At 41.4% G+C, this 15,957-nt stretch overlaps 1 protein-coding gene across 7 annotated transcripts in view; it reads left to right on the plus strand.

Annotated features, from left to right (window-relative positions):
* The first annotated feature begins 4,116 nt into the window (after window positions 1-4,116).
* The window catches only part of SYNRG (synergin gamma), a 36,263-nt gene continuing 24,422 nt past the window's right edge, over window positions 4,117-15,957 (plus strand). For 2 of the 7 annotated variants that reach the window (XM_026861479.1, XM_026861480.1), the window contains exons 1-10: window positions 4,117-4,441; window positions 5,764-5,882; window positions 7,783-7,913; window positions 8,238-8,343; window positions 8,936-9,047; window positions 10,165-10,464; window positions 11,204-11,428; window positions 13,890-13,967; window positions 14,652-14,848; window positions 15,662-15,910. In XM_026861479.1, the coding sequence (XP_026717280.1) occupies window positions 4,363-4,441; window positions 5,764-5,882; window positions 7,783-7,913; window positions 8,238-8,343; window positions 8,936-9,047; window positions 10,165-10,464; window positions 11,204-11,428; window positions 13,890-13,967; window positions 14,652-14,848; window positions 15,662-15,910 (1,596 nt within the window). In that variant the 5' untranslated portion in view covers window positions 4,117-4,362. The other 5 variants (XM_026861481.1, XM_026861482.1, XM_026861484.1 and 2 more) reach the window with 5 other exon arrangements.

Here is a 15,957-nt window from a genome sequence, read left to right on the forward strand (position 1 = left end):
GGCGGTGAGGGGGCAGAGGTGAGGGGGAGCCTCGTGGGGTGCGGGCTCGGGGTGCGGGTGGGATGTGGGGGCAGAGGGGTCGAGGCCCAGGCGGGGTGTGGGGGACGCAGCCGTTTTGCCGGGATGTATTTACCTTTTGGGAGCCCATCTTATCCCCCAGCTCGTCTGGGCTTGTGGGCAGTTGGAGCCCGCTTGCCATCAGGCTCCGCGGCCGCAGTCTCAAATCTTGGGGTGGAAAAGGGTTTGGGGGTTTCGGCAGCCCTGCGTGGGTGCCGCTGGTGTCGGCGGCGATAAATGTTGGTTATCGCCATCGGGCAGGTTTGTGGCTGCTGCAGGACGGAGCCCCTGCTCGCCTGCTGCTGCTGCTGCGAGGGGATTTCTCATCCCCTCCGTCCCACAAAGGGCTGAGGAATGGTGTCAGGGAAAAGAAGCAGCGGTGAAAGAGATGTGTGAGCGTGTCGTTGTGGTTTTGGGAAGGCTAGGAAGCTGTATTTCTCTACCTTTGAAGAATTAGTAATTTCTCTTTTTTTAATGTAGGCTCTTGCGTGCTTATTTATCAGTTGTCCTACTTTTGGGAAGACTGGGTAAATTTTGCTTTTGACAAATAAGTTCCTTGAGTCGTCTTGGATATCTGAAGCCTGTGGTTTTGTCAGCGTTCCTGGGAACGGGAGGATGGGGGGGGTCTATGCTGGGGTGACCTTCACCCACAGGACACGGGTCTGGGGTGTCCCCGTCAGCTCTCCGAGCTGGGTCGCTGCTCTGTGTTGGGGAAGAAGCATCCAAGGGGTCTGGAGTGCTTGGGAAGAGAAAAGCTGAAGCGTATGTGCATGTTAGGGAAGGGATGGGCCTTGGTCTTTTTTGTTTCCCCGTGTATATAAATCTGGAACAGTTCTTGCAGGGGGCTGGATAAACCCTCTGACCTCTTACATCAACGCTGCCTGTTCAGCAATTTAATGGGAAAGTAATAAAAATGTTATCAGCAGACTATAGGTTTTGGAAAATAAAAGGATTTCAAAATCATTGTTTCCCTTTGTTCGTATTTTGGTATTCTTTGAGAACAAAGTCTGGAGGTAGAGAAAAAGCTCCATTCTCTGTGTCTGTGGGTCCTTTGCCTTGTTTCACTTAAATTGTGACTTTCTGCCATTCAAAAATACATGACAGTCTATGCTGTGTTGATAAGGTTGTACTGACTGGGAATTAAGAGGTTTAAAAATCCACTTGTAGATAGGAAAACGTGTGTAGTTTGGAGCTTTTACAGTGATGCATGAATACAGAAAAGGAGTTGCTTTGCCCCATGCTCCTGCTTTTTGACTGAAGCTGTTGGTTTATGGTTTGGTTTTTTTTTTTGAAGCTCTGCATTTAAAATACCTGATAGGAATTTTATTTTATATTACTACTTTAAGAATTATATTGTGGGGTAATAGCTTCGTTTTCCTTATTCTACTTTGTACAGTGTATCACATATATTACACTTTCTTACTGTGTTATCCAAAGTAGTATGGCTAGTTGCATGAACCTGGGTGGTAAAATGCTTCTGCTTTTGAGAACAACAGCAATGTCTGCAGGTGCATTTAAATCCGCTGTGGAAATAAAAAGCAGCTATATTAAAATAGCATGTTTCATAGTAGTCATCAAATCTATATATTTTAAACATCTGGGGTCATAAAGGTTTCCACTGTCTGTATTTGATCGTTTTAGAGATATGGTTGGCTGGCTGTTTTAAATGTTCTTTTAGCTCCCAAATAGTGTATTGGTCCTTACAGACAGCTTAATTTATCATGCTTGTCTTTTTTTTTTTTTAAAAAAAAAAAAAAAACTTTTTTTTTTTTTTTTTAAAAAAAAAAAACCAAACCAAAACCCTAAACAACAGAGACTCTTCTGATTTTTTCTGTTTGTTTTTAATTCTCCTGTCAGTGGTGGTGTTGTGAGGTAATTTGAATTAAAATGTTTTCTTTAAAAGTAAATTACTTGTGACGTTGCTTCAATCGCTACCTGGTTATTGAGTTCAGTGGTTTTCTGTAGAGGTTCAGTTAATCTCTAATGCCTGTGCCCTAGCTTTGCTTTCTCAGCGATGAGACTCAGCCGCTTTAACTAGAAGCGTGTGGGCTTTTATTTTGCATTTCGGAAAAGCAGTTTAGAACTAAAGTTCCTGTTGCTTGAATAAAGAAGTTGACGGGGTTTATGTACGAGTGTGTGTGGCTGATGCTGGCAATTGCACGGCTAAATTTTGGAGCGAGGTCCGTGATGAATCCGAGCCGCACGTACAGAGTGCTGTGCTGCAGGAGCTTGCTTTACTACTTTTAAATTACTCTTCTCCCAGTACCCTCTAATTAGCTGCAGAGTTGGGTTTTTTTGTGGGTTTTTTTTTTTTTTTTGTGTGTGTTTTTTTTCAACAGAGACTTATAAATAAATCAGGAGCTCTGTAGAAAGGAATAAATATTTAATAGTCTGGCCTTTATTTACTTCCAACAAGCAGTGGTACCTTGCTATGCTTGTTCAGTTTACGTTACATTTGCTGATTTGGAAGAATTCTCGTTGACCGGATTCGCCAACAAGAAGAGAGAACACAAAGCTACAAACACTTTTCCATACTCGTGAGCTTCTCAAAAGTAACTTTTAATATCTCATCATTCTGACTAAACTAAGAATGGTGTATTTTTATTATGCCTAAAATTGCTGCACTTGCAGATCTGGCTCTACACGTCTCAACTTGCGCACGTTTTGAGGGGGTATATTGCCGCGGAGGCACTCTGTACTGACAACTATTTCCATAGGTGAAACTAAATGCAGGCAAAAATCCAGTTAATTCACTGGGTTTCAGTCCCTGAGTGGAGAAAACAGCTTTTCTGACCAACACCGGAGTACAGTCACGGGTCCCTCATGGTTTTCAGTCAGTTGCTTGTCTTCATGGTGTTAATATTTGTATGCCAAGGAGTGGACTAAAAATGACCATTCCGAACACCAGTCAGTTGACTAGACCTTGGCCACAGTGTGAGCTGTGTGGATCGAACCTGATCTGGAGAAGCCCAGCGCTTGTTTTGAGATGAGGTAGCGTGTGTCTGCATGGCGCTTCAGAGAGAGAAACCAAAAATTGTGGTGATTGAGGACAGTAAGACCTGGTGGAAGGTGTAGCTGTGTGTTACTGTGGAAGGAGAAATTAGCACATAGTGGACAGGATAAAAGAAGCAGCTTCGGTATGAAGAAGATACTGAGTTAGAGGATAAAATGAAGAGTAATAAGGGTTGTCTTGGTGACCATGTAACCTGCTGTCTGTATAGTGGGTAGGTGCAATTTGCTCCTGGATAAATGCATAATTTAAATCCCTTATTTTATCTTGCTACTCATATTACACAGCTCTTTCATATTTATAAACCAGGTTGGCTTTCGGAACTTCCTGCAGGTTTTGAAAAACTGTCTGCAGTCATTTATGATCACATTTTCTCCTTTACTCTTAGGCAGTTTCTTTTACATCCACCCTCTCAGGCTGAGGAATATTGAATATCTATAAGTGTGTTTCTCTTTCATGGCATTTTGATGTAATAGCTGCTTGGGACACTGAGTGAGGTTCTTGTTTGGTAAATTACTGCTGACGTGGGTTTTCTGAGATTTGCTTGCAAATGAGATGTTTAAACTAGGTCCTTTTTTGCTGGTTGGCAGCACAGCACATGCTTCCGTTTGAAAGCAAGGGCTAGCAATTTCCATTATGATTCCAGCTGAAATTTTAACAGTTCTTCCTCCAGGTGCACTTGGCCCTTGGTACTTGAATGACTATTTATTCCAAGGCACTATTTTTCTTGTGATTAGATGTAACTGAGAAAATAGAAACTCCATTATTTGGTAATACCTAGTGTTTCAAAGGGGGCAAAAACGCAGGAGTGATGGGGTTTCATGGATAGTTTATCTCTCTGCAGAAAACTGTTACTAAGCAGCTGAAAACTATTGTCTGGTGCAGTTAATGGTCTTGCTGAATCAGATACTTCCAACAGGAGATGCTTATTCATTCTTCGGCGCTCGGAGGCCTAGCCTACACTAACAAACTGACCTGTTACCAACCTGCGTAGGTGCCGAAACTCTCTTGTGGGTGATGTCGATGAGTCAAAGCCGTTTCAATGCTGCTGTGGAGGATAAGATCTATTTCTTCCTAGCTTTGCAGCCTGTGACAGTGCTGACGGTGCTGGTGGGACTCTCCAGTGCTTTGGGGGATCCCTGGGAGGGGGTGGCCTTTTCCCCATGGTGGGGCTGGATTCTGTGAGACCTGCAGGAGCGGATGAAAGTGCTGACCAGGAGGTGGGAGGCTTTGGGGGAGTGGTGTTGATGTGCAAGTTGAGGTAGATTTTTTCATTCATTAATATTTGCACTGAAATGATAGACTTTCACGGACTCTTTTTTTCCTCCTCCAGCTTCATGTTTCCTGTCGCTGGTGGTTTAGGCCCCCCTCAAGGTATGTATGAACTTAAAATTTTGAGCACAAAGTTCCTTACTTTGTTTAGATGGATGAAGCAACTTAAAATAGTGCTGCACTGATGCTCAGAAGCGTGATTATTAATTGAACTCCATAGCTGTTTTTCTCCTTGAATTCAGTACTGGTAAGCTGACTCTTGCAACTCTATTTATAAAACTTTTTATGCGTTGTTGAAGCAGTGTTACCAGAATGCTAGATTAAAGGTGTAGGAAAATTACGTCTCTGTTTTTAACCTGAATTTGCCTTTAAGATTTTTGTGTTATTTTGAGTGTGGTATTTAACCTCTTTATGCTTCATCTACCAGCTGTGTATACCCATATTGTGTGGGTGTTGCAAGACCTGGTAAATATTTACAAAGCACAGCAAGACCCTGGGACAAGAGTCACAACCTGTGTGGAAAGTATTAATACAATAGGAGAGCCTCAGCCTTAAATTACCTTTGTTCTCATTCCTGTTGCAGTGCTGTTTAATTAATGGAAAATACGGAGAGAACTTGTAGGGAAAGTGGAGAGTTTTCTTATAAAAAGTCTCGGGGACTAATTTATGGATTATTCCTGAGTGTGTCACGTCCTTCCTGGAGCAGTTTTGTGTGTGATGTTCAGTTATGCACAGTTATGTCACAGTCTGCCGGTAACAAATGTAGTTGGTGTATTTCTCCCAAGACAGCAAAATATGAGATTATTAAATACTAAAATGTAATCCACTTGGCTTTATTTAGTGTATTAATGCATTCCAACTTGATTTGTCCAATGTTGTTGAAGTTTAGCTTATACTGACAAATATTGTAACTATTCTAATATATGTGGTGGGTTAATTAACCTGCAGACAAATTATCCAGCCTGATCAGAGTGTGAGGTTGCCTTGTGAAATGAGTTTATTTCCCAAGGCTTGTCTTCAAAAGCTGCCGGTTTGTAAGTTTTCCCTTTCAAGAGAAACGGACAATTATCAGCATCACTCAACCTGTTTAATTAAATCTTGTTAATTGGAAACGACCCTTTCAAAAATCAAACGGGAAGAAGCCCACAGAGAATCCTTAGGATGGTGGGAGAATTCGTTGGCTTAATTATTGGGAAAGCCCCATAATGTTTCTTTCCTTAGGCTGACCACTGTCTAAACTAAGGAAATTCTGTGGCTGCCTGCAGTGTAGCACATTTTTTTAATTTTTTTTTAAACAATCCAGCAAGACTGAGAGGTTTTTTCCTTTGCTTTGCTGCTTTAGGGTAAACAAACAAAACCCAACAGGGGGAAAAAAACACTTTAACACTAACTGGGAGCTTACCTTGTTTAATGTTTCCTTGTAGGGATGATTCCTATGCAACAGCAAGGATATCCAATGGTTCCTGTCATGCAGTCCAATCTGCCAGGCATGATGGGAATGAATTACGGTTCTCAGATGCCTCCTGGACCCATGACCATGCAGGTGCGTGCCCGTGGAACGGGGACTGAAATGAGGTACCTTGGTGCTTGCCTGGAAGGTGACAGCTGGTGCTGTAGTCCTCTCACAACCACGGTGGGCTAAGAGGGTGGAACTTGGCTAGGACCTGAAGCAAGTGTGGGTATCGGTCTGTAGTGGGACATCATGTTTTGTAGTATTCTCTTTGAAGATAGTTCTTATGATTTAAAGAATTCTCCAAGGTTTGTTGAGATCTGCATAGAGAGAGTGGGGGAGTGACACATACATTACTCACTGTTGTAGAATGGAGAGAAGTGAGGGTGTAGTGTACGGACAGCATCAGTAATATTTAAAGTAACTTGGACATTATAGCCCCCACAAAGATGTCAGAATCTGAACTTTCATTTCATGATACATGTTATGACAGCAAAGTGGGTTAAAAGAAGCACAATCTCTGAACAGGAAAGGAAACAAAAGCACCAGCGAGATGTTGAAAGGCTACCAGGTGCCACCTACTCCAAAGTGTGGTTAGTAATAGTGTTGAATTGTTAAGTAACTATCCTTCAAAACTCCCACCAGATACCTCTTCTGTCTTTTTTAATTTTGCTTCACGCTTTTTCTTCTTTTGCTTTGGTTTTATGTACTTACCGTTAAGGTGGTGTATTGTGTAATATTTTAAAAGAGACTTATATAAGCTGATAAGAAGTGGCTGTGTACACTACCTGATTGATTATGACCAATTCACTGAACTGTTCTGTCCCTTGTAGCTCAGATGCTGAACTTAATAGAATTAAGTATCCTGAGTGTAGGTGGCAATTCATAAACTGTCTCTTGTTCTAGGGAGCAGGGAATCTTTTTAACGTGTTGTATTTTCTCACATGACCGGTTTTCCCATTTGCCCTACTTCCTGTGTTTCATTCTCATTCTTTTTTTGCTTAAAGTAACTTTGTCTTTAACTCTGCTGTTGCTAATTGAGGAATAAAAATGAAATATGAGTAGCTAATATTATGTTCTCTCTCTTTTAATCTTTTGTTTTCTATTTAGCACCATATGTGCTTATGTACAAATTTGCACTTTGCTGAAATTCAATGTTTCAGCATGGCTTTGTAGCCAAATTGCTGTGTGACAAATTGAATTGATTGTATCTTGCCATCTCCTTACACTCCCTTCTCTTTCCACCTCCACCTGGAATTTATTAGATTAATTTTATAAAATTTATAGTAGGAAGATGTTTTTATGTGAGACGGTCTGAAAATAATAAACAACTTTTGTTCTCTTCCTACGTGTTCTGATACCAAATACAAAATGAGTGATAATAAAAGTAAGTTATTTTCTGGTCCCTTCTCTACTAGGTGAGCTTTGCTGCTGTAACTGTACCAGAATATATTTCTCAGCAAACGTTTCCAATACAGATGCAGTTTATTCAGACAAGTCTCCTCTTGGCTGTTGTATACTGTCTCCCTCCCTTGGACCTGCAGATAAGCTGTGTTTGCAAAACGACTAGACCATGTTTTGCCAGCATCTGTTGTCAGTTAGGAGCGTGCACCTCCAGCAGGAAATTTAAAATTATTATGCAATCACTTAGAGTAGGAAACAAAAACCTTAAAAAAACCCAAAAGTGTGGTACCAAACCACGTGTAGCACTGTAGGATGCCTGTAACCTTCCTGCTCTTGGGGTAGGTTGTATGGATTTGGAGTCTTGATTTTTGCATTTGACCAGACCATCGGGTTTTCTGAAATCCTTTCAGAATTGTAGCTCCTAACTGAGAGGGAAGAGTGCCATCTACTGCTCATCCAACTAGTCTTAACGCTCTTAATTTTACGAGACCTACCTAGTTTGCAATTTGGCAGGGTGTAATTACCAGTGGTTGGGCTTTTTCTGTGGAAAAAAACAAATCTTGACATTGTGTTATTGCTTTTGTTCCAGGGTGGCATGCCCTTAGGGCCGATGCCAGCGACTGGAATGCCTTACATGGGACAGGCTTCTTTCTTGGGAATGCGCCCAGCAGCCCCGCAGTACACCCCTGACATGCAGAAGCAGTTTGCAGAGGAGCAGCAGTAAGTGATGCTTTACTGACTCTTCCGAAATTCTTTTTTTAAGGGGAAGATGTAGTCCGGAGGGGTGATTCACTCAGTAAAAATACTGACAGTTTCTCTAGAGAAGTAGTCTGTTTAGGGCTGTAGAATGTTGTTGAGATCATTCCACTGCATTTGGAGGCCATCTATGAAGTTAGGAGTGGTTGTCATACAGCTCTAAGAAGTAGAAATATGTGCTCCAAGCCATCTGAATTTGAGATTTGAGACAGAAGAAATGGAAAAATCAAGCAGAAGCTTGCCGTGAAAAATCATTTTTAGATTTTTTTAAAAATCATTTTGTTTCAGGAAGAGGTTTGAGCACCAGCAGAAATTCTTAGAAGAAGAAAGAAAACGGCGCCAGTTTGAAGAGCAGAAACAAAAGCTGAGACTCCTAAGCAGTGTGAAACCTAAAGTATGTCCTAAATAATAAGTGCAGTGTTCCTTCTTCAGTTTTATTTTATTTTTAATGGGATGGTCTCTTTCAACAAGCAAATAGGTGGGGAACTTACATGAGACATCAGATTACATCTTGAAAAGCATCTGGAATGGTCAGTCCTTTACACACTCTTGGTGTAATGTAAACAAAGTCTGGTGTTGAAAATGAAATCAGCTTTTGGACAAAATAAACCAACCTGTTGTGTAACATTTGGGAACAGATTGAGTTTCTGGAATCAAGAACGTTTGGTGGCTTGTTTGTTAACTTTGCCCAAAGTTTTTGGATCCTTGCGATGAGCTCAAAGGCTTCGCAAAAATACAAATACCGAGTAAGGTTTGTAATTGATCCTGTCATAAAGCTGTATCTAAAGTCTGAGAAACACTGTTATGGGGTAGTCTGCAAAATAAATGCTTTCTTAATACGGGAGTTATTGTTCCTATGCTTCACTGCTGCAGAAAGAAGGGTTTAGTCTAACAGCAGGCATTTCTAATTTTTATACTGAAGAAATGTAGATATTGACAGAAAACTGTTCTGTGAATTTTTCAAAATGTGTTCTGTGGTGTTTCAGACAGGTGAAAAAAGCAGGGATGATGCTTTGGAAGCCATTAAAGGAAATTTAGACGGTTTTTCTAGAGATGCTAAAATGCACCCAACACCAGCATCACATCCAAAAAAGCCAGGTTTGTCATTTTTCTCATCTTCCAACTGAAAACAAAACTCATAATGTTTGAAATCCTCAGCAGGGGGAACTAATTCCACAAAGTATTTGGTGGTACAAAGTGAGTGGATTAACTGTTTTGTAAAATAAAGTGCCATTCTAGCAACTGTTTTCTTGGTCAGGTTATGAGGGTGAAATATTAGATACCAGCTTTTATTAGAAGACTGGAAATCTTTAAAAGAAAGCTGAATGTGCTGTGCTGAATGTGAAATACCATGGGAATTGATAATGTGTGTGTTCTTTTCTAGCCAAAGCTTTCATTAATGTTTGGCAGAGTGCTTTTGAAGCCGAGAGGTGCTATACAAGGGCTAAGAATGATCAAAACACTCTATAATGACTTCAGTGTACTCTAACACCTTACTTGTGCACCATCGCCTGGGCATGGCCAAACCGAAGCCTTCCGTATTCTCTTCTCAGTAATTACTACATTTGTAACAATTACTACTAAAGGTTTCCTGTGGGTTGTAGTGTAGTTTGTTCTGAGTCTAGCCTGCAACAAAGCTTATCTAGACAAGCTTTCTCCTATATAAAATCTTAGCTCTTTGATAATTTTGAAGTTACAGGTGGTTTCTGACAATTTTCCATCGTCACTTCTGTTAAAAGGGGTAACCATGGAGGAGATCAAACAGCAGATTGCCTAAACGAGTACACATTTCTTACATATGATACATTATTTAGCTTTTGAGGATAAAACACTCCTTTGAGGGAGAATGTCCCTCCGTGCACACCCTCATTATATCCAGTTTGAACTATTACTCCTTGATTTGTTTTGACCCAGTCTGTTTAAAACAAACAGAATACTTCCATAGCCAGTGTAAGGAATTGAGCTTCACTCAAAGTGTTTACATGATAAAAATCTGGGAGAGAAGATGCACAGTTGGAAGTGGCTGCTCAGTTTTACCTTATGTGTTTGTCATGCTGACAATAACAACTCTTCACGTCTCTCAAAATAATGCATCCTCGGCTGTTTCCCCTCACCCGTTTGCTGTGTATACCTAGGATTTGCCCCTCTCCCTGCCTTTCCACCCGTGAACCTTTCTCCTCATCACTTTGCATTGTGTGTTCATTCCATTTTACAGATCATCCCACACCATCCCATTCTGCTGTATCTGTTTCCCACTCTGCTTTTCTCGATGATGAAGAATTTAGTGACTTTATACAAGGGCCTGTTGAAATCCCCAAACTGGTGCCTCAACCCACCTCTCAGCCTTTGCAGCCTTTCCATTCTGCTACTGAGGCTGGGCAGCTGCTTTCAGAAAAGGCTGTGGTCCAACCTCTCCCTCCAGCCCAGCCTCCAGTGTTATCCATCCTGCATGGTACAACTGGGCAGGTTCCCCATTTTCCTACCTCTGCATCTTCACCCAATATCCATAAAACAGGTAACTCTAAAGTATATTTTTTTACACGTCACTTTCTGTCATAGAGCTACACAGAGTCTTTACTTATTTTGTTGGGGTTTTCTTCAGTCTGTCTGAAAGAAGTAACATATAGGCAATTAAGCAGAAACCTGCTGATCCATGGGCAAAGATGATTGAAGTCCTCTTCCTTCCCTTAGAACCACGCTGTAAAAGCAAATCACATGTGGATCCAAAGATTGCTAAATGTGCACATGGCTGATCTTAAGTGGATTTAAGTCTTGTGTGCTAGTGTCTTCGTAAGTCTGTGGGATAGAAAAAGATACAGCTGAGATGGTGCTGTAAAAAATAACTAATATGTTCGTGTGGAGCACTTGTATGCTTCCTCCCTTGGAGGCTAAATGGATGTTGGTGAGATTAACGTGAAGAATTTTGCAGATATAAGTAGATACTGCACACTTCTGCTACCGATGCCTAGACGATTGTGCAACGATAATCCTAATATGGAAAATAGTTTCATGTATTCCTTCTCCTGTTTGTTGCTTTTTGTTTGTTGAACTGGTTGTGTATGCATGGTAAGTAGAGGGCAGAATCGGGCTATAAAAGTGTTTGAACAGGGTGGTGCTATTGGTCTGAGCTGGGACAGATACTCGTCTTGATAAGTCACCAGTGGTACCAGTAATACTCTTCCTTTGAAAGTGTGGAATTGCTATCTTGGTTCTTAATAACAAAATATAAATAATTCCTCCTGCTGTTTATTCAGGCTCTTCCTTGGAGGAGAAAATCTTAGATAATGGCTCAAATGAACCTGAACAAGAGCAAAGCAAACTTAAAACATCTGAAGTTGGGCACAAAGCCTCGGCTGCGAGCCAAGTTCATCCCAGTCTAACCATCAGTGACTGGAATGTTGTAGGTGGACATGAAAGTGGTACCACTGCTGCAGAGGTGCACAAGGCTTCAGAACAAAACATAGCAGTTGAAGAGTGTGGTGAGCAAATGAAACATTTGACAGAATTTAAATCTAATAAAATGCTGCTTGAATGCTAACACTCTGTACACTAATTCTAAGGCAAATCCTGCATAATTTTGCTCTGAACGCCTGCTTGAATAATATGTCAGTGCCTCCTGCTCCTTGCTAAAAGTGTAACAACTACGATTTTGCTCTCAACTTTTTCCACGTGAGTTTACTGCTGTAATCACTTGTAACATGTTTGTTTAATCAGGTTTGCTGTTTTAAAATATTCTATCCTCTTTCTTGGGGAAAAAAAAAAAGTGTTCTCTAAAGATTTATTTTTTTTTTAGTTAGTTAAGGAAATTTTTTACTAAAGATGGTCAATGTCATGGTGGGTTTTCATCATTTAACTTTGAGGGGATAAAATCTTGCTAGGCTAAAACTCTAGTCTAGGAAACAAATATTAACTAGCTAACTTGCCCCTCATGTGTTATGTCTAAAACTATCTGAGCTTTAGGGATCAAAATTTAAAAAGCTGCACTAGGTGAAAACTTTAAGCAAGCTTTAGTTCCAATTTGGATTTTATTAAAGCTGACTATTGACTGTTTGGTTTTGCTTTATTCCAATCAAAAATAGATGCAAGGGTCTCTGGTGCACCTTGATTAGTTCTCTGATGTTGTACTCGGGGGTTACATGAAACAGGGGCTCCACTGTAGTCAAGTGTGATAAAATGCATGTAATCCTTTGTGTAATCTCACTTTATGTGGAGGTGAGAGGAGATGGACAAGGGGGAGAAGGCTTCTGGTCTGTAGATAATTAAATTGGGCACTTTCCCCAGCAGATATTTCCTTCCTACAAGTACTGTAACTTTTTATTACTAAGCTCATGTGTTCCTTTCCTCAGTCACTGGGTATGTTGGATTCAAGTGTTTTCCAATATATCTAGAAAACATTATTGGATGAAATTAAATGGTCTGAGTGAACATTCTTAAAGCCCCTCTACTTACTGTGATACACAGTAAATTGCTAAAAGTGACTTAACTTTAAAGAATAGACAGCATGAAATAGGAGCTGTTCATTTATTCATCGTTCAGTCAGTTGCATTGTTCATTTTGTACAAATCCAGTGCAACCTGATGCCTGACTTAAAAAAAAAGGGTGGGGACGACACAGGGTGAGACAGGAAACTGCCTTCGTTTAGGAGTGTGAGACAGATCAGTTTAAATACAGGCTGCAGATGAAGGTGGCGTTGGAAGTGATTATGTAGAGCAACAATAGTTAAGAATAGTTCCCAGTGTTGTTAAGGGTGCTTTGAAGGGTGAGCTGAAATACTTTGTGAGGAACAGAAGTTTAGTAGTTAAGTGATAATGCTGAAAAATGGCAGACCCTTAGTCACCTGGGTTATTATCAAAGTTTTAAGTAAGACTCTCCTATCTATCAACTAAATATGGCTGCAAATTCCTTTTCACTTCTCAAATTATTTGGTTTTTAAGGGGCTGAATTTTGTCAGAGAGATTCAAGGATGAGAAGCCAGAACAGGTAGGATGCAGAAGTGTATGGAGTGGTGGTTAAAGCTGAAGAATAATGAGACTGGAGGAAGTAGCAAATTTATTTTACTTGGCTGGTGAAATGGAAGGAATTGCTTATATTAAAGTGTACTTGGAGTTGTGGGATGATTAGAAATTAGACTGCAGTCAGGAGAGAATCCATGTGGAAGATGAGGAGATGCAAGGGCACTGCAAAAGACAATGAAATCTGAAATGCTCCTGATTTTTATCAGAGCTTCATTCAAGATGAGCATAAAATCTGCTCAGGGAGACTAGATAGGAAGTAAAACCATGAGCCTGAGGGGAAGAGTCCACACAGTGGAGAAGGAAATAACCAATTTGCAGGGAGTAGAGTGTGGCAGATCGTGCTGTGGAAGCCTGTAGTAGTGAAGGCAGCTGGGATGTCCCCTGGATCTGAAGACTGGGAGCACTGGGGCAGTGGATACGGTTTTGTGAACGCAGGATAAGGTGTTGCTGAGATTCAGTCTAATGGGCTGTTTGTGGATTTCCCTGATCAGGATGTTCTGATGGAACACTGTGGTTCTTATGGTAGGTATGAATTTATTTATTCCACAAGTAACCCTAATAGCATATAGTTGATGGGAAGACTAAATTTGATAAGGCTCAGCTATGAAATTTTGAGAGGCAATGAGACTTGAGCTTCTGTACAACTAGAAATTAAGAGGGAGGCAGATGAGGAGCTCCTTATTTCATTATATAGTTAACTATTTTCTTGCTGTTACTGCCAAATCATTCCAGTTATTATGTTGAAATATATACTCCTGCAGTAGCTGGTTTTCCTCTGAGCACAGTGATTCCTACCTGAAATCTTTGCCTGAAATGCTAAATGCTGCTGACCAGCTGTGATCTAGTCTCTAAGATGTTTATGCTCTGAATCGGTATATCCTAATACAACTCTCTGTCTTTTTCTTGCTGCATGGAACGCGTTTAGGCGTTGGAGTGTTCCCTTCACAGGACCCAATTCAGCAAATGATGCCTCCTTGGATTTACAATGATAGCTTGGTCCCAGGTAAACAAGAAAGTGGGCGTTTAGCCAAGGGGGCAACGTGAGGTCTGAACGAACGTGTGCCATTTATTGATCAAAGCATTATTCTTCAGTCATCAAATGAATCCTGTGTCTTTGATATGTTACATATTTATGGTGGCTTTATCTGCATTTGAAGAAGCATAGGTTTTATACGAGCACGATAAATGTCTAATCTAGAATTTGTTATGGCAGCAGATCATGCTAGTAGAGGTTGCATCACTGATAACACTGCTTCATGAGTAGCCTGGTTTTTGGCATGTCTTACAATTAAGCAGACTCATTTCATAAGTGTATTTATCTTATATATGCAAATAACAAGTAAATAGAAAATTACATGCTGCAGTAAGTATTGATTACTTTGAGGTTTAAATACATAAAGCTGTTATAACTATCTTTTTATAGGGATTATCCTGCAATTTCATTGAAGAAGCATGTTTTGAAATGGAGCACTGAGTGTATTTTATATAAAATATTTCTTCGCTTGTGTTAAACTTGTCTGTAAAGACCATTCAGTAACACATTTAGATGAAACATGATGATACGATACAATGCCAGAATGCACTTTGAGTGTTATTAATGCTGAGTTTGAGACAAAATAGAGAAGACATCTTAAATTCGCTTGAAAACAGCAGTTGTCACTGTCTAATTCTGGCTCCCTCTTAACAGACTTGTATAAGAAAATTTTAGAAACCACTTTGACTCCTGCTGGAATAGATACAGCTAAACTCTACCCCATACTGATGTCGTCTGGATTGCCCAGAGAGACGCTGGGGCAGATATGGGCTTTAGCCAACCGCACGACCCCGGGGAAGCTGACCAAGGAGGAGCTCTACGCTGTCCTGGCGATGGTAGCAGTCACCCAGGTACGGCTGGCGCCGGGAAGGCGAGCGCGGATCGCCTCGCTCCCCTGCTCTAGGTTCTGTGTTAGCACAACTGTCTGCTGGAGCGCACACTGGTAGTAAAATACTACTTCTGTTGGAAGTCTGGAGGAGAAACTCCCCTTGTAACTTCAGTGGGATTATAATTTTGTCCCCTGCAGTTACATCTCGGTTACTCCTTTCTTTAGTGTCAGCTGATAGTTCTTACATATACCTACCAAACACACTTAAGTGTATTTCTAGTAGAAAATACTGGTGGTTTTTCTTCTGTTGCACGTGCATCTGTTTTCCTTAAACTATATGGTTCCTGTACCTCTTAGTCTGCGAAGAGCTAGACTTGCTCCCTCTCTCCTGAACCAGTAGAGTGTTAGTTTTAGGTTTCTATTCTTTGCAAGTGTCATCTCTTACCAGTTTGTCTCTGGATACCAGCCTTGTCTGAAAACTAAGGCGAGTGTCTCAAGTGAGGAAGATTGAAGCTGAGGTACCTTGTGGGAGTGGTGGGCAGGATGGTAGAGTGCACACCAGGTGTAGCTCCACTTACTGTGTTGGTGAACGCTGAGCCTCTGCCCACCCAGGCGGGTAACATGAGCCTCGGTGTAACTCCAGCCGTCAGGGTGGGTGTCACTGAGGTTCCTGGTAGCATGTTTTGCTTTGGAAGGTTTACTTGAAGCTTGACAAGTCCCCTGCCCTTCCATGATTTCAATAGTACAAGCTAGAAACCAGAATTGAGACCGCAGTAAGCCTTTCTGTTGATGTGGACACGTGTATATGGTTGTCTTTGCTTTTCTGCCTTTGCAGAGAGGAATCCCTGCAGTGAGTCCTGACGTGTTAAACCAGTTTCCAGCTGCCCCCGTTCCTACTTTAACCGGATTTCCACTGCCGCTGCCTGCGGCAGTGAGCCCGCAGCCCCTGCTGCCCTCCGCGCCGCCGGTCTCCGTGCCTCTCAGCATCGGGCCGGCCGTGATGGGGATGAGCATCACGGCACCGGCGGGCGGAGCTGCAGGACAGCCTTCCGGAGGCTTCGGGCCGCCCTACCCGCCCAGCCAGGTTAGCTCCCTCTTCTTGCCTGTCAAATCTCCCTTCTCCCAGAAAGA

The sequence above is a fragment of the Athene cunicularia genome, assembly GCF_003259725.1.
Source record: "Athene cunicularia isolate RWA chromosome 19 unlocalized genomic scaffold, athCun1 chr19_part1, whole genome shotgun sequence".
NCBI classification, from domain to species: domain Eukaryota; kingdom Metazoa; phylum Chordata; class Aves; order Strigiformes; family Strigidae; genus Athene; species Athene cunicularia.